Source organism: Balaenoptera musculus, chromosome 10, assembly GCF_009873245.2.
Source record: "Balaenoptera musculus isolate JJ_BM4_2016_0621 chromosome 10, mBalMus1.pri.v3, whole genome shotgun sequence".
Classification (NCBI taxonomy): Eukaryota; Metazoa; Chordata; class Mammalia; order Artiodactyla; family Balaenopteridae; genus Balaenoptera; species Balaenoptera musculus.
The window spans coordinates 45068184-45092982 of record NC_045794.1 but is presented as its reverse complement, the minus strand read 5'-3'; the positions used below and the strand labels follow the sequence as shown (position 1 = coordinate 45092982).

Sequence of the window (24799 nt, the reverse complement as noted above, 5' to 3'; positions counted from 1 at the left end):
ATACATCAATAGGCTTAGAGCAGTGATTCTTGGCTACATTTAAAGCACCTGGGGAGCTGTAAAAAATACGAGTGCCTATTGTTCCGTCCCCAGAGATTCTAATTTAATTGTCCTAATTTAATTGTGCTTTTTAAAAGCACTTCAGGTGACTCTAAAGTACACTGGCTTAGAGAGGCTTCTAAGTACATGACTACCTTTTCCTCCTCTTTCCTGTCTTCTGCTTTTTCTCAACGCACTGCCTTCTCTGCTTTAAGCCCTCCTGAACAAATCAGAATGCATCCGACCTACAAGAAGACTAATGAGCTTCACCCATTATTCCTGTTACTACTTTGATAAAGACTTCTAGGAAAGTGTATGAACTAGATAAACTAATATGTAGGTAGAAACACCATTTATTTAGTTGCATGAGTAGGAATCAGTTAAAATGAATGAGCTAAAGAGCAGAATGGCTGTATTCCTAGCTCACGGATTATTATCTTTTTAGTTTATCGCCTTTTCTGAGTGTGCCCTCGATGACACTGAAGTGATTCCCATCCTTATTCAAGAGTATTTAAACCTAAGAGTATTACATAGGTATTCTTTGCTTGGTAGGAGTTTATAATAAAAAAATATCCTGCTTTACTGTGCCCGTGCTGCTGAGCGAGAGGTGGCCCAGTTGCTGGGTAAGAGGTCCCATCACGGAGGCAGGCTGGAGAGAAATAGGATGATCCATTCCTGGTGTCAGCACTGAACCCTATAGGAGCAGCAACAAAGGACAGGGTTAGCTGGCAGCATCCTGTGGGGCTGCCTGAAGCGGTGATTCATGGCTACCAGAACCACTGAAGACAGACACTTAAAAATCCTGGGAAATGATAGGTGAGCAACGACCCAGCTATGCAGCAGGAACAGGCACTCTGCCCATCAGTCTGGAGGGATCCTTGTCTAAGAATAGCAAACTCACAGAATTTAAGGTCAAACACCTGGGTTACACAAGAGACTGAGCCAGAACTCACACCCTTATCTCCTTTCATCAAATCCCACTGTTTTTCTTTACATCAAATTGCCTCTTTGGCTTTTGCCCACTTCTGAACACTCACTGAAGGCTGCATGAGGTATGACTGGTGGTGCATCCAAGACAGGTTAGGTACTTGTAGAGGAGATGTCTGAGTTACTCTCTAATGCAAGTGAAAATAAACAAACAACAATGTTAATTGCCTAGAGACTATTATTTTATCCAATGATCTGATAATGTTCAGCAAAACCCACATAAGGTTGGAGTGTGCCCCCCCTCAGAAACTGTAAATATTAAGAATAAACTGTTTAAAAAATATTAACAACTCTTACACTTCAAGTAATCCAATTTTAAACTGGGCTACAAATTTGAATAGATATTTCTCTAAGAAGATACACAAATGGCCAACATGCACATGAAACAGGTTCAACAACATTAGTCACTAGGGAAATGCAAATCAAAGCCACAGTGAGATACCACTTCATACCCACCAGGATGGCTATAATTAAAAAAGGACACAATAACAAATGTTATACACTGCAGGTGGGGATGTAAAATGGTACAGGGGCTTTGGAAAACAGTTTAGCAGTTCCTCAAAAAGTTAAACATAGAGTTACTATGTAACCCAGCAATTTCACTCCTAGGTATATACCCTAGAGACATGAAAACACATGTCCACACAAAAACTGTGCACAATAGTTCAGAGCAGCATTATTCATAATAGCCAAAAGGTGGAAACAACTCAAATGGCCATCAACTGATAACTGGATAACAAAATGTGGCATATCCATACAATGGAATGTGATTCAGTCATAAAAAAGAATGAAGTACTGATACATGCTACACATGAATAAACTTTGAAAACATGCTAAGTGAAAGAAGCCAGACACAAAAGACATAAACTGTATGCTTCCATTTATATGCAATGTTCAGAATAGGCAAATCTATAGACGTAGAAAGTATATTGGTCATTGCCACGGGCTAGGGGTAAGGGCAAATGGGGAATAACTACTAATGGGTACACAGTTTCTTTCTGAGGTGATGAAAGTGTTCTGGAATTAGATAGTGGGGACAGTTGCATAATTCTATAAATATACTAAAAAATACTGACTTGTACACTTTAAGAGGATGAATTTTATCGTCTGTAAATTATATCTGAATTTTAAAATTAAAAAAAGCAACAAGAAGCTAGAAATGCATCTTGATAAACAAGTAGGTTTATTCCACAAATATAAGGATTGTTCAAGATCAGAAGCTCTACAAACATAAGTCAAAATTGAAGAAAGAAAGCCATAGTGTAATATTAGATGCTGAAAAGACATTTTAGAAAATTCAGCAGCCATTTACTTTTTAAAAAAATCACAAAATAGGGAATTCCCTGGTGGTCCAGTGGTTATGACTCAGCGCTTTCACTGCCGCGGCCCGGGTTCAATCCCTGATCGGGGAGCTAAGATCACACAAGCCCCGAGGTGTGACCAGAAAATAAATTTTTAAAAATACCACAAAGTAAAATAGAGACTAGAAAGAAACTACTTACATATATTAAAGGCTATTACCAAAAACTATCTGCAAACCTTAACCCAAACAGAGACATATTAAAACCATTGCAATTATAGTAACCTATTAATTAGGTAGTGGGGTCAAATAAATACAATTAGATAAGAACACAGTTGGCATAAAATTGAAAAGGAGGAGAGAACTATTATTTTGCATCAATGATATAACTGTATACCTAGAAAACCTAAGAGATTTAAGTAAAAAAGAAAAAACTAGTAGTAATAAGAGGATTTGGTAAGTGAGCGGTATACAAGATAGACAAACATAAATCAGTAACTTCTCAGTGTATCAATAAGCATCTAGAAATGCTTATAAAAATTACAGAACACTTAGAAGTATATTTAACAAGAAAAACATAAGACCTACATAAATAAAACTAAGATCTTATTGAAGGATATAAAAATTTGAGAACATGAAAAGAAATACCATATTTTAGATGAAAAGACTTAGTACTTTTTAAGAAGTCAATTCTCTTTAATATATAGATCTAATGTAATTCCAATTAAAATCCTCCCTCACAGATTTTTAAAAATTAGATAAAATGATCATAAACTTATACAGAAGAATAAATGCCAAAACACAGCAAAGAAAAGTATGAGAGTGGAGAAGGTTTTGTCTTATCAAATATTAGAACATACTATGAAAGCCACTGTAATCAAATCAATACATTATTGAAATAGGAACAGACACAATGATCACTGGAAGAGAATAAAGGATACAGAAAAAGATTCCAGTGTTTACTATATGACAAAGGTGGCATTTCAATTCAGTGGGAAAAGGATGGATTATTTAATAATTTGGTGCTAGGATAACTGGTGAACATTTTGAAGGAAATACAATAGAACCCCTATCTTATGTCATATACAAAAATAAATTCCTGGTTATTATACATTTAAATGTAAAACAATGAAATACATCTTGGGGACCATATGTACAATATAGGGACTGGGAAGACCTTTTAAATTAAGACAAGAAATTCAAAAGCTGTAAGTAAAAGAGCAGACATATTTAACTATACACAAATTTTAAACTTCTGTATGGCAAAAACTAGCGATTCCCAGTGTACGGTCCCTGCAGCAGCAGCAGCAGCATCTGGGAACTTGTTAGAAACACACGTTCTTGCCTCTCACCCTAGACTTGCTGAATCAGAAATTCTTGCTGTGGTGCCCAGTAACCTAGGTTTAATAAGTGATTCTGATGCACAGCTGAAGTTTGAGGACCATAAAGTCAACGGAAAACAATTAAATTTGGAAAAAAAACCTTGTAACAAAGATAACATTCAGAAGATTACTACTTGTAATATTGACAGGTTTTTTGTTTTGTTTTTTTTTTTTGGCTGCCCCATGTGGCATGTGGGATCTTAGTTCCCCGACCCGGGATCAAACCCATGCCCCCTGCTTTGGGAGTGCAGCATCTTAACCACTGGACCACCAGGGAAGTCCCAATAATATTGATAGTTTTTATAAGCTGATGGGAAAAGAACAAATAATCAAACAGGAAAATGGGCCAAGCATATGAAGAGCAAATAAAAACATGACCAAAAAAATGCTTAAACTCAGCTGCAGTCAGGGAAGTGCAAATTAAAGTAACAATGTACTTTACATCTATCAAGATAGAAAAAATTTTAAAAGAGCAATGTCACCTCTGGCTGGAGGGAAATGGGTACTCTCATATGTTGCCAGTGGAATGTGAATTGGCACAGTCTTTGTGGAAAGCAATCTGGAAACATTTATAAAACTGAAAGTCCGTGTATTACTCAACCTAACAACCTCACCCCTCAGACTCTAGCCCCCAGAAACAAAAGCACTCATATGTGAGGATATAGGCAAAAGGCTGTTGACTAGAACATTATTTGCACCAAATAAAAACTGAAATCCAAAGAATGCCTTTCACTGGGGTATAGTGGAAGAATTCTGGTATATGTGCAGCATAAAATATGTTACTATTAAAAAGGAAATAATTAGAACAGAGCTGCATAAGAACTACCTGGAGGGCTTGTTAAAACTCAGATTGGTAGGACCCATCCCCAGAGTTCCCGCGAATCTGGGGTGGAGTCCAAGAACTTGTTTCTAAAAATCCCCAGGTAGTGCTGATACTGCTGGTCCAGGGACCACACTTTGAGAATCACTGGTTTAAATGAGAAGAGTAAAGTGTAAAAAATATATTTAATATGGCAAATTTTTGTAACATAAACAATGACTTCCAAAACCCTATACTTACGTGTATATGCAGATAACAAAAAATATGGAAACTAGTAGGAAATTAACATGGGTTTGCTTGTGGGAGTGGTGGACAGAGAGTAAAAGGATGCTTCTACAACAGTCTATATACATGTAGTGTGATCACGTGTTATGCTTTTATGTAACACTATTTGTGTATAGTATGTATAAAGGAAAAAACAAAAGAACAACAAGTAGTTCCCAGCCTAAAACACAATGGTAGGGAAAAACACCACACCATTTTCTGGGCATGAACACACCTGATATGAAGACAACATACCTGATATGAAGACACAGGAGATGGAAGATACGGGGACAGTGCAGACTGAGCAAGCATCCTGTTGGGGGTGATGTTATAAGGAGCTGGGTAAAACCTGTAGGAAGGGACATCATCAGTAAGGAGTCACAGGAAACTACAAGGCAAGGGCCCCCACTGATAGACACAGCCACTTCCCACTAACTACTCTTTTTTTAAAAAATAAATTTATTTATTTAATTTTTGGCTGCGTTGGGTCTTCGTTGCTGCGCGTGGGCTCTAGTTGCTGCAAGCAGGGGCTACTCTTTGTTGCGGTGCATGGGCTTCTCATTGCGGTGGCTTCTCTTTGTTGTGGAGCATGGGTCTGGTCATGTGCGCTTCAGTAGTTGTGGCACGCAGACTCAGCAGTTGTGGCTCGCGGGCTGTAGAGCGCAGGCTCAGTAGTTGTGGCGCATGGGCTTAGTTGCTCCGCAGCATATGGGGTCTTCCCGGACCAGGGATCGAACCTGTGTCCCCTGAATTGGCAGGCGGATTCTTAACCACTGCACCACCAGGGAAGTCCCACCACTGACTACTCTTTAAATATCAAGATGAAACATCCGAGTGCCTGGACACAGGCCGTTGTCATTTTCAGGTGGCCTGTTTATAGAAAACACCCTTACCCATTCTGAAGAGCTGTGGTGGGGTCATAGGTCAAGGCCATACCACCCTATAAAGAAAGAACACAGCATGCACATTGTGAGCCCTTAGGTGAGAACAGGAACAAGCTCAGAATTTCAAGGCTGAGGATCTATTTGGTTCAACTGATTAAAAACGAAGTCTGAACTAATCCCACTACAACTGTTCCAGGGTTTTTCTGGTTGTGCAGGATGCAAAATTCCATTCAAGATCCACACTGAAGAGCATGTTAAGCAGCCAGCATCTCTGTTACATACTGTAGCTCTCAAGTTTACCACAGAAATCAGGCCATGGAAATTTCCATTCCACTTTTTTTTTTTTTGGCCGCTTTGCTCGGCATGCAGGATCTTAGTTCCCCAACCAGGGATAGAACCCGTGCCCCCTGCAGTGGAAGCATGGAGTCCCAACCACTGGACCACCAGGGAAGCCCCATCCATTACATTTTAATGTCCTTAGTATTCCTGTCTCCTAGAGGGCCTCTTACCATGTCTCCATTCCTTGGCCAGGCCCGTCCATTTTGCACAAATTTTCCTTGGTTCTGTCGTTTCTTTGGACCCCCATCAGCAAACTTGCAAAGCAAGGGATCAGATGGGGCTGCCAAGAGAGAAAGCAGACAGGCAGCTGAGTCCCACCTCACTTAGTCCACTCACACATGCAAAAATCCTCCAGAATCTTCACAGGAAGTCATAACCTGTGGCCCTCTCAGCCTGATTCCCAGATGCCTCACCTGGTACTCCAGGGGGTGTCTTAATATATTTTCCATTAAAGTGGGTGATGATGGCTTCACACTTCTCTGTGGACTCCATCCTAAGGAGCACAAGAGGAGTTAGGGTCTACCTTCTCCAGGATCTGTACTCTCCTTATATTCGAAGAGAAAGCTCTAAGTTCCCAGCCCCACAAATGCTCCAAAAGTTGTCACTACAGAAATACAGAGTTTCCTCCACACAAAGTCAAGGTATCTTAAAGAGGCAACCCCAGCTTCTAATGAAGGTTTTCTCAACTGGCTCCTGTAGGGGTCCTGAAAGGAATAATGGAGGTCTTCAAACCATGAATATTCCAAAGAAGACACTGATAGATGGGCCTAGTATTGTGTCTGGGTCCCTAAATAAGAATACAATGGCTGTTACCATTATTTTTTATTACAAAATTCCTAATGGAAATTGTTCCCTCACTTTTTTTTTTTTGCCACGCTGTGCAGCTTGTGGAATCTTACTTCCCCAACCAGGGACTGAACCCAGACCACAGCAGTGAAAGTGCCGAGTCCTAACCACTGGACCACCAGGGGTTCCCCTCTTCCCTCACTTTGATAAAACTGTGCAAGCTAAGAATTTGTCAATATTTATTTTTTTGCTTCTGGTTATAATTATCAAGGTCTAAATAGCTACTGATATCATCATTAAGATTTCATGAGTCGGGGCGGGGAGGGATAAATTAGGAGTTTGGGGTAAGCAGATACAAACTAATATATATAATACAGATAAACAACAATGTCCTACTGTATAGCACAGGGAACTATATTCAATATCCTGTAATAAATTATAATGGAAAAGAATATGAAAAAGAATAAATATATATGTATATGTATACATATATTATCTATATATACATATAAACACATATGTATACATATATATGAAAAAGGATATATATATAAATCACTTTGCTGTATACCAGAAACTAACACAATATTGTAATTCAACTATACTTCAATTTTTTTAAAAAAATGGGAGAAAAAAAAGATTTCATGAGTCTGTGGGAGGAAAGAGTATTAAGACAGGGTTTATGGTCCAGAGTGATAGAAAAAACAATGTTAGGAACTACTGAGTTAAAGTGTCTTTTTGGGGAAAGAGGACTGAGTAAGAAATCAGAAAATCTAGATTCCGGCACCCGTTCACCGCTCAAAGGCTCTGTGAGTTAGAAAATGCACGAAAACCCTTCGGACTCATTCCTCATTTCTGCTTCAAATCTCCATCTACCTTATTACACAGGGCTGTATAGATCAAATGAGATAATGCATATAAATGTGTTCTAAAATGATAAAGATCTATATAACACAGGGTACAGTATCTTCCCCTCTTTCCATATTTAAAGTAAGTCTCAGTATATTTTCTATGCCAATAACCACTAAAGATATGAACCATTCCTATGAAGGCAGTTACTAAAAAAAGGCTTCAAATGGAAACTTTTAGAGAAAAGAACCTTAGGTGTCCTAGAGCAAGAAGTGTTGAGTTGGGTTACTCCTACTCCTTAGTCTTTCAAAAGGGTGAGCAGGCATGGAGGGTTTTAAGAGAATCACTTTCAGGACCTCAACTTCCTCATAAACTCTTTCCTAAAACTGATGTGCCTGAGGGAGAGCTTGTGATCACTAATGATCAAGGCTAAAGTCCCGTCTTACAACCGCTCTTCTCAATATACTTCGAACTCATCCCAAAGCTCAACACAAGGCATGGAGGACTAAGTTACATATCTTTTTGTTAAGTCAGATGTTTCCAATTCTTCCTTCCCACAAGCTAGAGGACTCAACAAGTTGTCAACTGACACCTAAAAAAGTCATTTTGGATGATAGATCACCCTGGTCTTGGCATATAATTCAGAAGGAATTCAAAGAATTCCTATTTTAGCAAAACTCTTTCCATTCCCATTTACTTATTTATGTGAACAAGGTTCCTCACCATGAAAACAAAACACAGGAACAGAACTGGTACTAAACCCTGTCTTGTTACAGCAATAAACAATATTCACTGATGGCTACATGATCTAATTATATAAATCTAAAAGGAGCATTTCCAATAAAATTTACTTTATATGAAATAATTTTGTATCAACATTTTAATATATTTATGTTGTTTGGGGCAACTGTGAACTAATTATAAAGATAATTTTCTTATGGATTAATGCATATAGACTCAGGGCCACAGGAAAAAAAATTTATATACATATTTTCGTTGCAGAGAAGTAAAACAGAATGATCCATACAAAGACTTTCAACTATAAAAGTATTTTACACTAGAATACAATTCTGTAGGGAAATACAATGGAAATACAAGGTCAAGAAGAAAAAAAGAACACTATAAGAATGATGTAGGGCTTCCCTGGTGGCGCAGTGGTTGAGAATCTGCCTGCTAATGCAGGGGACACGAGTTCGAGCCCTGGTCTGGGAAGATCCCACATGCCGCGGAGCAGCTGGGCCCGTGAGCCACAATTACTGAGCCTGCGTGTCTGGAGCCTGTGCTCCACAACAAGAGAGGCCGCGATAGTGAGAGGCCCGCGCACAGCGATGAAGAGTGGCTCCCACTTGCCACAACTAGAGAAAGCCCTCGCACAGAAACGAAGACCCAACATAGCCATAAATTAAAAATAAATAAATAAATAAATAAATAAATAAAAAAAATTAAAAAAAAAAAAAAAAAAAAAGAATGATGTAAGAGTTATGACTTTAAAAAAAATGCCCTAGGTATTTTTAAAATGATTTTGTGTATCAAATTGCTATGACATTTAGATCTCATTTAGATACATTTTTAAATGATATGATAGTTTTATTTAAAATGTCAATATTTATAAATTGCTGGAAATTATACTTTGCAAGAATCTAAATGTATGAAGAAAATCTGTAGGTATTAATGTAGAAACACACAAGAGATTTCATAGTTAAATTTTAAGTTTTCAAAGCCATATTTCCCAAACTGGGCTTTGAGGCACCGTGGGCCATTGTGATGAGCTCACAGAGGCACAACAAGGGATATTTTAACTTTCTGAAGAAAATACAGCAATACCTATTGGATATCTACTGTAAAGATGACTAACTCTAAACAGTTCATCATTTCAACATTAGATCACCCTACAATCCTTTAGATAACATATTTTTGCAAAGCTGGTTTTTCAGTGGTTGCTATGACAAAAGCAAGTACCATAAGAAAACTAATGTGTAACAGGAAATGAGGGTGTAACTGTCCAATCTGATTCCAAGGTTTGAGAAGTTGTGTAGTGTCCAACAGGCACACATTCACTAGAAAGTATAGTTATTTAAGAGTGAAATTAAAATATTTTCTCTTTCAATGTATTTTTCAAATAACTACAAAGTTGTTAAGATATTTATTAAACACTTTTTGAATTGTCTAGACCATTTAATTACTTAATAAATTGAATTGTTAAGTATTTCTTTTGTCTAGGGCTAAAAAATTATCGAGACAACTAAGGTGCCATGAACTGGAGCTTTTGCTTTAAGAGAGTATGGAGCAAAAAAGTTTGATGATCACAAACCTTAGAAACTCCCCTTTAGTTATACTTGGGATTGCCAGCAGGTGGTGCCACCAAGATTGAATTGGCTAGGGAAAAGGTCCTATTCCTTGTTCTCAAGGTCTAAAACACTCTATAGAGTAAAGGAATGTTCTTGGACCAGAGAAGATATTATAAAAGAAAAAGGGACTTTTAGATCACTTACTCCAATACTTTTCAAACTTTTTTAGAAAGGCAACAGAATCTCCTTTCAAGCAAAATCTTAAATAAAAGCAGAACCATTTCCTAAGTGGGCTAGAAGAGGCTGAAGCCCTACAATAGTGACCCTAAGCTCAGAAGAAGGTACCCTGAAAAACTCTGCAGCTCTAGGGAACACCTTAAGAAAATCACTCATCTAAATCTCTACTTCAGAGTAAACCAAGGCTCATAAAGATCTGATATCACATGCGCAGTTAGTCGCAGAGCTGGTTCTAGAATCTAAGACTCTCAACAGATCTGAAAAGGTAGACCAAATCTTCCATTTCATCCTGCTGATCCTGAAGCCAGAAGGATAAGGGCTCTGCTCCTGTGAGACCTTGGGCAAATCAGTTCATACTGGGAATTTTGGTTTCCTTTTCTATAAAATGGAGAATTAATATTTATTTCACAGATTAAGAGATAACAGGATGAGAAATACTCAGTAAACTATAAGAAGATATGGAATTATTTTATTCTGGTTAGGTCTGAATCAAAGGAACAAAGGCTAGAATAGCAGAAAGTAATGGGGAAAGGATAAAGATTTGGGAGAAAATAGGTTTGTGAGTATTGTGACCTAAAATTAAATGAACTTTTGATTTACTGCAAGTACTTTCGACTAATAGTTTGGTCCTGGGGGGAGCAGGGCACAGACTTTTTGGTGATCTCCTAAGCGACATTCCTTATTAACCTCATCATTTCCCATTCTTGGCATCCCTCACCTTGCAAAGCCAACCCCTCTGCTGGTCCCACTGGTGTCTCGAAGGATTCTAGTGGAAATAACCTGGCCAAAGGGCTTCAGCATTCCCTCCAGTTCTTGCTCATCCATTGACAGTGGGAGGTTTGAGATGTATAAATTAGTGGGGTCCTGCTCCTGTTGCTATGGAAATAAAAGTGAAAAAATGAATTTCATATCTCTTAACCCTCTCCCACCCTCAGTGGGCAGCCACAAAATGACATCTCAGAAAAGAGAGAGCAGGAAGGCATGCACATAAACAAAGCAAATCTTAACGATTTGTAACACCTAGTCCCACTATCATGGGTCATGGGTTATATATTGAGTCCGGGCCAAAAAACCCCATAGATTTAATATTTCTATTACTGTACAAGCCCACAATACAAGCCATCAATGAAGTTTTTGGCTGTCTCTTTAAGAACTAGGCAGAGCAGCGCTCTTCTCTCCTATCCAACAGCCCAACAGCCTGTCCCAGAGGCTGGATTCTCTTGGACTGCCTTTGCTTCCCGGGCTTGATTGTTCTGGGTAATCCCCCCACTCCGCTCTTCCAGCCACAGCAGACTCCTCTTAGTAGGAATGCCTGTACACTCCCTGATGGAGGGAAAGCAGGAGGAGGAGAGAAGGGAAAAGGGAAGCCAGTGTGCTGGGGGTTGCACTAAGAGCCAGATGTATAGCTCACTGGGTCACCATGGAGCCCTGAAAGTTCTAGTCTCATAGGAAGTCTAAAGTCACTCTAATGTCAGAGGGCTTTTCTCTAGAAAGAAGAGGCGGGAGAGGGCCTCCCTGGTGGCGCAGTGGTTAAGAATCCGCCTGCCAATGCAGGGGACACGGGTTCCAGCCCTGTTGCGGGAAGATCCCACATGCCACAGAGCAACTAAGCTCGTGTGCCACAACTACTGAACCTGTGCTCTAGGGCCCGCAAGCCACAACTACTGAAGCCCGCGCGCCTAGAGCCCGTGCTCCGCAACAAGAGAAGCCACTGAAATGAGTAGCTCATGCACCGCAACAAACAGTAGCCCCCGCTCAACACAACTAGAGAAAGCCCGCACAGCAATGAAGACCCAACGCAGCCATAAATAAATAAATAAATAAAACAAAACAAAAAAAAACACTGCAGATAGCCCTTGCCCATCAACCGCATGGCTCTTAAACCTCTGGAAGCCTTTGGTGCTAACTACAACCCCTCAGAGGAATAGACACGGGGTAGTACCCTTACCTTTGCCATCTGTGCTTGCACACCACTGGCTTTCAGTGCTGTTACAGCTTTCTGTGCTGCTGAAGGACTGTCAAAGTCCACAAAGCCATAGCCTGGAACAGGGAAACAGCATCACTGGGAGGTGGGGGGTGTGAGGGAGGTAGGAGGCCCAGGCTTTTCAGGAAACAGAGGAGGAGTTACGATCCACGCAACAGAAGTGGTAGGGAGGAAGAGAAATGAAGAGGTTTCAGGTGGTTATCCACGTGCTCCTCAAACCCTGTGAGATTTGGTCTACTTTATAGCTGAGAATGCCAAGGGCAACGAGGTCTTTATGGTATCCTTGCCTTCCTCCCTCTCCCCTAAGAAATCCTAGGTTTCAAGAATTAGGCTCCTCTAATAATTCACAGCCCCCCTCTATTTCAAAAAGAACCCCCTTCTCTTTTCTAGGCACACCCCCAGAAATGCTAGGCATGTAGGAAATACAGCCTCTCCACAGCAGATAATCAGCCACCTGCTGGAAGAAGCCCCTCCTCACCCCAATGTACAGCCCTTTCCCCTCCTTCCACTCTTCCATCCCCACCTAGAATTGCTCAAAACCCCAACAAACCCAACCCACCTCCACAAACAAAAGGCATTTACAATGCTTTGCTAAGCAGAAATAAACTCACCTACGAATATCTACCATCCAATCCAGGGAAACATGACACCCAAAGTAGGCCCAGGAGACTCAAAGGCACTCTGTGCAGGCTTCTAGCCTTGGGTCCTCAAAACAGCATTTTCAGCTCTAGCTATCTGGTCACAAAGAATCTAAATACCTACTAGTCTTTTAAGCCTGAAAACCCTGAAGACTCCTTCCTGACACTAGAAACCAGGCACTTGCAGCAATAAAGGGCAAAGGCAAGGGATGGCCTCACTTACAGCTGTTCTCCACCACCAAGAACAGCTGTTCTCCACCACCAAGAACAGCTGTTCCCTTACCTTTGCATTTGTTTGTGGTCTTGTCCAGTATGGCCTTAGTGGAGACAATCTTGCCATATCTAAGGGAGAAGAAAATGTAAAGTGATAATCTGGGGACAGGGATTTAGACTAGGACAGAGATTGAGACATCTAGATGAATCCATGCTGTCTTCACTCCCACTAGGAAAACTGTCCCTACTCAAACCTTAGAATAAAGAAGAAATGAATTTAAAACGTCACACTTATCATATAAACCTATTCCCCAAAGGTACCTACAAGAAATAAGGTAACTGCAGTCCCTACACTATCAACACATTTCTCTCTTCTTCCCCAAATAAGACTCAGATACTAGTTAGAAAAAGACTACTGTCTTTTTTTGGGAAAGAAGCTTGGTGGTGTCCACATAGCAGTGTGTAAGGCCAGAGCTCTGGCTAGAATTCCTTGAGGACTAAAAATAATCCTTGACGTTATTTATCTTCCTTTGAACAAACACCATTCCTCCTATGAAAAACTGTTTCTCTTCTCTGACACCCCACTCTTCACCCTTCTATTGGCCCCCTGACTGAAGGTCAACTTGAGCCAAACTGCTTTTGTTCAAATCCTGGTTCTGCCACTTTATAGCTATGTGTGATCTTGGACAAGTCATTTAACCTTTCTGTGCCTCAGTCTCACCATCTGTAAAATGGAGATAAGATTGTTGGAAATATGAAATGAGTTCATGAATATAAAGCACTAATGTCTATCAAATGGTAAGCACCTGAACACTCTTAACTGCTATTATTATTATATATTATATTATATTATTATTATATTCATGGGACCTCAACATTTAACCAAATGGCTCTTTCCTGCTTTAATCTCTAAGACTTCTATTTCTTTTTCTTTTGTTTTTTGGCTGCACCTCGCAGCTTATGAGATTTTAGTTCCCCAACCAGGGATCAAACCCAGGGCCCCAGCAGTGAGAGCACCAAGTCCTGACCACTGGACTGCCAAGGAATTCCCTGACTTCTATTTCTTATTGTCAAGATTTCAGTGTATTAGGGAGGGGAGTGGGCATAAAAGCAAATGCAACAGCTGTGTTAAGAAAATTATCCAAAACTTGACGATAAGGCAAAATGAGGATTGCGCATTCTTTCAATGTCATTCTGGAACACTGTCTACAAGGCCCATTCAAGGTACATTCTGTTATCTAGGGAGATATTTCTTTGTTTCAGTTACTATTTATTACTGATGTGCGCCCAGATTTTGTGAAGATACATATTAATTTGTAGATTTTTATCTAGTAGAAATACAAATAATTTATGTCCATTAGAAAAGATGATCCCAAAGGTTACTGTTTTACTGTCCTATAGGGTATGAACCAGTTTTCTCTATAACCTAGTAATCTTATTCCAACATTCTTTCTTCAATACCTATCAATACTCAGTCCCTCAAATGCTCTTTGAACCCATTTTACCATCCTGCTAGTTCCCTCACTAATGAGTAAAATAAATATTTGGCATGCGTTCACCTATATCTGTAGGAGAGTTATGTTTTTCAACTTTCTGAAAATTATACTTTGGCAGCAGAGTCATGTGGAGTTCCCCAAACTTGAGCAGTGGAGTATCTATCACAGGTCAGGGATTATGTTAGAAGTGTTCTACTAGAAAGAAGTCTCTACATTCCACTCGAGGAGGGTGAGAATATTAGAGAGACAGAACAGAAAGCACTAACAAAGTCAGAAGTATAAAATTTAACTGAAAACAGTTGGCAGGGACTGAATTTGAGATTAATACCTGAAACAAGCATTTTTTTCTACTTTTCCTCTCATCCCATCCCTAAAGAACATACGATGATTGATGTATTTGTTTTGCTCCTTGGCAGCCTCTCACTGACTGTTTTAGTGGAGCTCTGTGACCCACTGGATTAGACAGAATAAGCCAAGCGATGCCCTGGAGGCTAGAATGGATGTGGTGAACCTAACCCTTCAGGGCTACATACTTGGATTCTTTCCCAAATTTAGGAAGGGAAGGGATGCAAGAGACTGTAAGCCTGAGGACACACACGCTGCTATCCCTATCGAGGCCCCAGGGTGGAGCCTGCTGTGGTCTGAGCAGCCTGAGACTTTGAGCTCAGAATTTCCACTTCAGCTGGCAACAGCTGGATCGTGCAGCTTCCTCCTCCGAAGGAGCCCCTCCAAGAGAACCAGGAGTTTCAGTTCCAGACTCCACGCCTCTCCTTCCTGTCCACAAGGGCTTAGGATCCAGCAACATTTACTTCCCGTACAACCTAGAGAGATAACTGGGACAAAGGCAGGAAGTCCTATGCATGGGAAACACCCTTCACAGAAAGGTGTCCCTCCCAGCTCACACACCCATGAGGATTCCACCCACCAGCTCTTCACAGCTTCCCTTTCATCATAACTCATCTAGCACCTATTCTTTCCCTTCCTCATTCCCACTTCTCTATGGTCCCCTACTGGGCTCCTTACTTCCATCTTACTGTACATGCTGACCCTGACTATTCTCATCCCTTCAGACACAGCAGAAGGTAAGGCAACTATTGGGAAGGGCAAAATGAAAGTCTAAAAGTATAGTGAAGTAGAATTGAGTTTTTTCTCTGTCTTGTGGAGTGAGAGGATTGATTTTTGCAGCACATTATATTTAGTACAAGAAATACAGGGTGCAGAAATCAAGGAACTAGATTGATATGATACTCTTTTCCCTCATAAACCAACATTTTTGCCATTTCCCATTCCCTCAAAAAAATTACTAGTCCTAGACTAAGTTCCCTAAGTTCCATTTAAATACCCTTCTAGCAAGGTAAGCCGAGGTAACAGATTCAGGTTTTATACACACATCTAGCCTTTAGAAACTGATTTTGTGCAGCCTGGTGCTAGCAAACTTCCAAAAACCACTACCTCAGTAGAGTAAGGGATTTATAGAGTACCTCTGAGCCTCATACAACGACATTTTGAGGGGAGAACGTTTGCCTCTTCAGGATTTGGAACAGCTGCCACATACTTATACTGTTATGGGAGTCTGAGTTAGTTTGACCACTTTAGAAAACTGTTTACTAGTATCTACAAAAGCTGAACAAATGTATATCCTATGATTTAGCAATTTTACTCCTAGGTATGTACCCAACATAAATGTATATACTTATACACATGCACCAAAAGACATGTACAAGTTCACAGCAGCACTATCCGTATCCATAATAGTCACATACTGGAAACAACTCAAATGTCCAGCAACAGTAGAACAGGTAAATAAACTATGGTATATTCCTATGATGGAATTCTATAAAGCAGTAAGAATGAACAAATTTTTGCTATATGCAACGATGCTGATGAATCTCACAAACAACATTGAACAAAAGAAACCAGACGTAAAACGGTATGTGCTATATCATTATATTTATATGAAGTTCAAACAAGCCACATCAATCGTTTAGAAGCCAAACAGTAGACACCTTTGGCGGTGGAGGAGAGACTGTCACTGGGAGGTGGGCTTCTGAAGAGCTGGTAATGTTCTATTTCTTGATCTGGTTACAAGGATGTGTTCACCTTGTGAAAATTCACTGTTCTATAAACACTTCTGATTTGTGCACTTTTCTGTATGCTTGTTATACTTCAATTAAGTTTTAAAAGATGGTAAATTTACAAAGACTAAGGTTCCTATTTTTATTTCTTTCTAAACTCAATTTCCCCTTCCCCATTAATACTCCCATCCCACCGGACTTCTGCCTCTAATCAGTCCCCCATATAAATGATTTGAAACACATATATTTCTGCCAAATGGAACTGAGCTGGCATCTCTGCATTCCTGCAATTTTTCCAGCTTTCCTAATTGGGCTAATTCCACGGTAGTTGTCTCCACCTCATGACTCAAATCTATGCTGAAGAAACCCCAAAGATCTTTAGGGGGTAGATGCCAAGTGACAACTCTTTCTCCATCTTCTTCTTTATCCACTAATTTGTGGGCTCCTCTGGGTCACTGAGAATAACTCTAGCAGCAGAAACTCTCCTAAGTGTATAATTCAATTGGCTAGTCCCACTTTCTTCTATCCCTATTGCTGGTTCTCACTATCTTCTAATCAATATCTTTAGAGATACTGAGCATTTCTATTCAAGGTGTAAGGATAGGAATCTTTCCACTAAGACCATCAGTTCTGGGTACATGCTGGAAACAAAGTCATATACTAACTAGGCTTCAAAGGTCAGCCCTATCCAGCTTTCCTCAGAGAAACACATAAAAGTTTTATATATTGGTAGTAGGTAGAATTTCTCTAAGAGGGGCTGCTGAGAAACCTTGCAACTATAGGGGTAGAAGCAAAATATTGATAATATTGCATTTCAGGATAAGAGCATCTGGTAAGAAGCCAGTATCACCAAATCTGTACTGTCCCTAGAAACCTACCCCTATGTACCCCAACTTACGACTGACACAACTTGACTAGGTCCTGGTCAGTAGTGCTTGGCTGCAATCCCCGGATGTAGAGGTTGGTTTTACTCAGCTGGTCATTTACAGTGCTCCCACTGCTGCTGTTAGGGGTACTGTTGCTTGGACTAGGTGGTGCCATTGGCTGAGACAATGACACATATGTCTGCAGGGAGACATGAAGAACAAAAGGTCAGAAGAATTATACCTTTAGATGCTGAAGAGTGAGGAAGATCTTGGCCCCTTGGAAAGAATGATTCCAAACTTTAACAGCAATGAAGTCATCAAAAGAGTTAAAAGGGCTTCCCTGGTGGCGCAGTGGTTAAGAATCCGCCTGCCAATGTAGGAGACACAGGTTCGAGCCCTGGTCTGGGAAGATCCCACATGCTGAGGAGCAAAAGCCTGTGCACCACAACTACTGAGCCTGAGCTCTGGAGCCCGCGAGCCACAACCACTGAGCCCGCGTGCCACAACTACTGAAGCCCATGCGCCTACAGCCCGTGCTCTGCAACAAGCGAAGCCACCGCAATGAGAAGGCTGCGCACTGCAATGAAGAGTAGCCCCCGCTCACCGCAACTAGAGAAAAGCCCGTGCGCAGCAACCAAGACCCAATGCAGCCCTTAATTAATCGATTGATTAATTAATTAATCGATTGATTAATTAATTAATCGATTATTTTTTTAAGAGACAGTTAAAAAAGAAACCTAAAGGAATTCCTCTCTGCCATAAAATAAGAAAATATTTAACTGTCCTACCTAACTTTCAGGGAAAATGAGAGGCCAAAATAAGCTTGTTAAAGGTTTTGAAAAAAGGTACTTTGTTATAGAGGAATGTTTTTATCATACAGATGCTGGAGACACAATTAATGTATGCCTCTTAAGTAAACTGTTTAATGAGACAAGACTAATAAAATCTAGGTTCCATTCAAAAATCACAGAGGAATAAAAATTTATTAAATGATGAAGGTATAGAAAAGTTGAACACAGATTATTCATAAAACTGTAGAATATGAGACTGCAAGATACCTGCAGGAGCTTGAAAATTATTATAAGATTAGACAAACAAAATGAAATATTAATTACCATGCCAGGTAGTAAAAAATGAAATTTGTTACTATGCTGATAGGGGTTTAGTCGTAAGTTATTTACAAGTTGTTAAAAGTTTAAATATGAATGAATAATAGATAAAGTATGGTTAAGGAAATCCAGCATTTGGGGTGAAACATCTCTAATTTTTCACTACTGATACCAGGACAGGCAACCAGACTCTGCTACATTTTGGGGGGGTACTTCTGTTAGAGAAAAACTACCAGGTTGACTGGAACATGGATCCAATTCTTTCATGACATATTTTATACCCTTATGCGCTAATCAGGCTTCTAGTGTATGTATGTGTATATATATATATATATATATATATATATATATATATGGTTCAAAATCCTCTAAATTTGCATAATTACCTATAATATAGTGCATTTTACTATATCATACTCATATTCCAGTTCTCCCTTGGCTTAAAGCACTGTATAGTATAAATCTATTTGGAATTACTTCCCTATAAAATACTAGCTGCATCTCCAGGTTTTCCCCCTCTCTCTCTTCTTTGGTGGTAGTGGTAAGGGATTAGAGTGGTAACAGAAGAAAAAGGGAAACATGAATATCAAAGAGGGGAAATCTTCCCCCCAAAGAATCTTAATGTGAAATGTGCCTCTTATATTTCATGCCTCTGACCTTTAGCAAACTTTAAAATAAAAATCTTTGCTCAAGCTAAATATGTTGAAGAAAGTATTTACCTATTTTTGTCACTATACACAATCACAAATGTGTACCCACTTGCAAATACACAGTTCACTCCTCAGCTCTATACTGCAGCAAAGAAGAAACCCAATACCACATTCTGGAATGTCCCAAAGCCTCATGACCTACTGTAGCTCTTGATACACCTTTTATATTTCCTATCCTGGTCCCCCTCTCTTTGCCAGCACTTATACTAGGATCTTCCATATAGAACAATCCATGTACCAGAAGAATATGAATTATTCCTCTGTAGTGGTAGTGATAGTCGACAAGTGCAGGGCAGGGCACATGCATGTTTTTCAGCAACTTTCAGACAACAAGACAAAAACAGGGCAAATAAACCAAAAGTCATACATCCAGTGCTAGAAATGGCAGTACATACTTTAAGAATGATGTTGAAATCTCCACTAAATTAGTAGATATGTAATAATAATCAAATACTAGTGGTCTAGGCCCCCTCCATTATCACTACTGTTTTAAGTGCATCATCTGATTTAAAGTGGAGGCAAGGGGCTTCCCTGGTGGCGCAGTGGTTGAGAATCTGCCTGCCAATGCAGGGGACATGGGTTCGAGCCCTGGTCTGGGAAGATCCCACATGCCTTGGAGCAACTAGGCCCGTGAGCCACAATTACTGAGCCTGCGCGTCTGGAGCCTGTGCTCCGCAACAAGAGAGGCCGCAACAAGAGAGGCCGCGACAGGAGAGGCCTCAATAATGAAAGGCCCGTGCACCGCAATGAAGAGTGGCCCCCACTTGCCGCAACTAGAGAAAGCCCTCGCACAGAAACGAAGACCCAACACAGCCATAAATAAATAAATAAATAAATAAAAATTGTATAACTTAAAAAACAAAACAAAACAAAACAGATTTATAAAAAAATAAATAAATAAATAAAGTGGAGGCAAGAAGGGACTTCCCTTGTGGTCCAGTGGTTAAGACTCTGCGCTCCCAATGCAGGGGGCCCGGGTTCAATCCCCGGTCAGGGAACTAGATCCCACATCCCGCAACTAAGAGTTCACACGTCACAACTAAAGATCCCGCATGTCACAACTGAAAAGATCCTGCATGCCGCAACTAAAAAGATCCCACACGCCGCAACGAAGATCCCGCGTGCAGCAACAAAGATCCCACATGCCACAACTAAGACTGGGAGCAGCCAAATAAATAAATAAATATTTAAAAAAATAATAATAAAGTAGAGGCCAAGAAGATTATCAACTATATTCTAATCATGGCTGTTCCTGAGTGCAGAATAAGAAGATCACTACTGGAGATCATTCACTAAGACATGCCTTTCCTCATCTCTAAGGAATTGCCATTATTGATCCTTAGCTGAGAAAGCCAAGCTTCTTCTAATATAAGAGTCTAGGGAATTCCCTGGTGGTCCAGTGGTTAGGACTCGGCGCTTCCACTGCTGGGGCCTGGGTTCAATCCCTGGTTTTGGGAACTAAGATACTGCAAGCTGCATGGTGTGCCACACCCTCACCCGCCCCTAAATAAATAAATAAATAAATAAATAAATAAGAGATCCTAGGCCTGGGGGTGATGATGATGCCAACAGTAACAATGATAGCAGAAGCAACTCTAGCAGCATCATATCATGTGCCAAGCACTGGCAGATGAGATCACCTGCCTCAGCTAGAGTTCATCTATCCCAATGTGAGAGAATATTCCTAAGAGGAAGTATCAATGATGCTATGACTGTCCAAATAAGAACACAAGGGTTATTGAGGAAAGAAAGAAATTGAAAAGAAGCTTTTGGTTTACTACCATGGTTATAACCTTGGTTTTAACACTAATGTCTTAACTATAATCTAAAAATATGACTTAGTCAATGATAAACTTGCTGCAGGGCCAGAAAAATTCCTAGAAGATATAGTTCAGAAAAAAAAAAAACCCAAAACTTTTGTTTTGCTATTCCCAAACAGCTTCTGAAACTACTATATAGTCTCCAAAGAGAAAAAATAGAAAAATATTCTCTTTTCAAGAGAATTCAAGAAAAAACGTCAAGAAAGCCTCTAAGTAAAGCTTATCTGGCTTCCCGAAAGAAACTATTTGGAGAGACAATAATAACTAATGTAAACTAATGATCCTTGTTTACCCATGTATGTAAAAGAGAAAAGGGTAGTATATATGAGAGTCCAGAGGATTGAGATATTCTTACTGGGTGAGAGAAGGGTGGGGCAGTATTGTCTCTCTTGACTCCTATTGGTCTGTAATGGTTCTCTGAGGCCACTGGTTCTCTGTCAGAGCCTAAGCTAGAAAATGAAGAGCAAGATTTGAACTCTTTAAAACAAGGCCCTCATATTTGGCCTAGAATCTTAGACACCTGGGATGGTATTAAATTTGCCTTTAGAAATAAAGGATGGTAGTATATTATCATGTAGCAAAGAAATATGTAAAGTTATCCAGTAGAAAAGGTAGGTATGAGTCTTCTTTTTTTTTTAATATTTATTTATTTATTTGGCTGCGTCGGGTCTTAGTTACAGCACGCGGGCTCTTCCTTGCGGCACTCGGGCTTCTCTAATAGTGGTGTGTGGGCTTCTCTCTAGTTAGATGGGCGGGTTCCAGAGGTCAAGGGCTCAGTAGTTGCAGCATGGGGGCTTAGCTGCCCCGCGGCATGTGGGATCTTAGCTCCCTGACTGGAATCAAACCTGCGTCCCCTGCATTGGAAGGTGGATTCTTAACCACTGGACCACTAGGGAAGTCCCTAGGTATGAGTCTTCTCATGAAGGAGATTTAATTCTGGAAGTGACTGGGAAACATTAACAGGTTTATAAGCTGAGAAATGACATGATAACATATACTTGAGAAAGCTAACACTAGGTGCATTATCCCAGCTGGTTCAGAGGGGTAGGAGACCAGAGGTGGTAAGACTAGTTAGGAGATATCAGACATGAAGGGAGGTCAGGAAAAAGTATAGAAGTTAAATTCAGACTTGCAGAATTTGAAGTTATCTGCTTGATGGATATATGCTGAACGCTTTTACAATAAATACTGGTTAATTTATTCATTTAGTAAACACTTAAATACCTTTAAAATACTATGCAGGGAAGGCGTGAAAAGCCTGGTAGTTAGTGTGGAAGAGCCTGGAAGTTTGATTTCTTAGCTAAAAGTTAACGCACCACCTTAGAAATATAGGCTTATAAAGGAGGTATTAATGCTTTTAGAAAGTTCTAGTATTGCACTAATTCTTTGGGAAATGGAGTAAATTCAGTTATGATCCCTGAAGGTGGGAAGCAATCTCAGGGCGAGGACTTTTTGGCTTTGGATCTTCCAGTGAAACCCAGATGCCTATGGGCAATGCGTTACCAAGGCAGAACAGGGAACACTGGATTGCAAAGACGAATTGATTGAATGCAAACGCTAGGGAACACCAAATTTGAGGTTGGTTGGAGACTAGAATCTATCAGTAAAAGGTGTGTGAGAACACCAGCATGGGGAGGACTTGGCTGTTTCCTAGAAGGGCCACTCCCCTTGCATAGTAAACAGGCATACATAAAAGCTGAAAGAAGGCAAAGAAAGGTAGGACAAATGAGTTAATGGACATAAAGTACTTAACATGGTGTTTGGCATACAGCAAGTATAAGCTGTCAGTAACAGTTATTATTTTAAAATTTGGAGTCTTTTAAAAAATGGAGTTCTTCTATAATTAAAGGACAAAATTCTCCTTCCTTTGCAGAATATGGATAACTCACCCAAGTTGAGCTGTTATTTGTCTGCAGAGACTTGATGCTTCCCCAGCAGTTCTTTTTTTTTTTCTTTTAAATATTTATTTATTTATTTATTGGCTGCATTGGGTCTTCGTTGCTGCGTGTGGGCTTTCTCTAGTTGCAGTGAGCGGGGGCTACTCTTCATTGCGGTGCGGGCTTCTCATTGCGGTGGCTTCTCTTGTTGCAGAGCATGGGCTCTAGGTGTGTGGGCTTCAGTAGCTGTGGCATGAGGGCTCAGTAGTTGCGGCTTGCAGGCTCTAGAGCGCAGGATCAATAATTGCGGCGCACGGGCTTAGCTGCTCCACAGCATGCGGGATCTTCCCGGACCAGGGCTCAAACCCGTGTTCCCTACACTGGCAGGCGGATTCTTAACCACTGCGCCACCAGGAAAGTCCCCCCCACCCCCAGCAGTTCTTAAGAATCCAGGAAAACTTTGGAGAGATGTTTTTATGGAAAGCACATGAAGAGATTTGAGCCTATGAGGCAGGCAGCGAGATAACTACTCAGTAAGCAGGCCCTGACCATCTTCAGAACTACCTCTCTCTGACCTCCTCAGAAAGTTACTTATGTCTAGATTATAAAACAATTCCTTATGTTTTGTTCTTTTACTGTCTAGGGCTGAGGCCTTTAAGATAAAATATTGAAGAGATTTTAATTTCCTAAAGATTGGTGGGGTGGTATTTGAAGGATGGTTAGAGAACTGTGCTATAAAATATCCCATAAGAATCTCTGGGATAATAATCTGGGGAAGGGCTTATAGTATGGGGATAGAGAAATATATAACTCCTTCATCTTCATCCAGAAAAAGAAAAATCAAACTCCCCTCTTCCTGTAGCAAGGAACTTTATGTTTCCTGTCTTGCTGAGTTACAGGAAACTAGGAGACAAGAGAGCGTTCTTCCTTTTGCTCTCTTGCAAGAGATCATAATGGTAGAAGTGATACAAGGCCTACTTCCCAATCACTAAGTTTTCATCAGATCTTTAAAAGAATGATCCAGTCAGATGAGCTACTTGCTAATTAAAAACTAATGTAACTGAAACACTGTCTTTATTCTGAAAATAAGGTTCTCTGATCAAGTGTTCATTTTGCCTGGTTTAATAAAATTCACAAACGCTGTATCCATTCATTTACTATCAAAGTTATCCCCATCCTGAGCCCTTAACTCTTATTGTCACCAGAGCAGGAGAAAACTTCATCCCGTGTCTAGTGCCCAGTGAAGTTCCTGGCATAGAGTATAAGCATGGATATTTGCTAAAAGGAGTAAAATAAACTTAGGGGATTTGCTAATTGTGTATCATCTTAATAAACGCCTAAGAAAGTCTCACAGATACACAATCCAGTGGCCTGACATCAAAATTCCTATTACAACCTGGATATTGATGATCCACAAGACAAGTTCCTAAAGCCAGTGGTCTCTGGGACATATAACACCTCTGAACATTTTTGTCTAAAAATACATTATTTTCTGAGTTCTGTCATAATGTCTCCTAATAAGAGAAAGTCCACTTTCCCTGCAAAGTAACAGACCTCCTAATAGTCACTCATGAGACCCTTTGCATTATTTGAATCATTCAATAAATATCTGAATGCAAGTATGTCCAAGCCCTGCTTGATGCAGTGGGGACTCACAGATGAGTAAGAGTATAAGTGAAATATGTCATAATAAATTTAAACACACACTCACAAGAAGCCATTAAGTAATTCACAAACCAGAGCGTACAATCTAGATAACTAGCAGAACAAAACACGTGTGCTAATGGGGATCCAAGCGAAATGGTATAAGAACATGAAAGAAGAAACAATTCCTGA

General features: G+C 40.1%; 1 protein-coding gene across 4 annotated transcripts in view; it reads right to left on the bottom strand.

Annotated features, from left to right (window-relative positions):
• Positions 1-24799, bottom strand: part of RBMS2 (RNA binding motif single stranded interacting protein 2) — a 90315-nt gene that overhangs the window by 5956 nt on the left and 59560 nt on the right. For 3 of the 4 annotated variants that reach the window (XM_036865071.1, XM_036865074.1, XM_036865070.1), the window contains 10 exons: positions 17480-17646; positions 13081-13139; positions 12124-12215; positions 10894-11051; positions 6429-6508; positions 6186-6295; positions 5686-5732; positions 5048-5141; positions 1077-1154; positions 623-733 (listed from right to left, as the gene is read on the bottom strand). In XM_036865071.1, the coding sequence (XP_036720966.1) occupies positions 623-733; positions 1077-1154; positions 5048-5141; positions 5686-5732; positions 6186-6295; positions 6429-6508; positions 10894-11051; positions 12124-12215; positions 13081-13139; positions 17480-17646 (996 nt within the window). The remainder of the gene's footprint in view (positions 1-622; positions 734-1076; positions 1155-5047; positions 5142-5685; positions 5733-6185; positions 6296-6428; positions 6509-10893; positions 11052-12123; positions 12216-13080; positions 13140-17479; positions 17647-24799) is intronic. The other variant, XM_036865072.1, reaches the window with a different exon arrangement.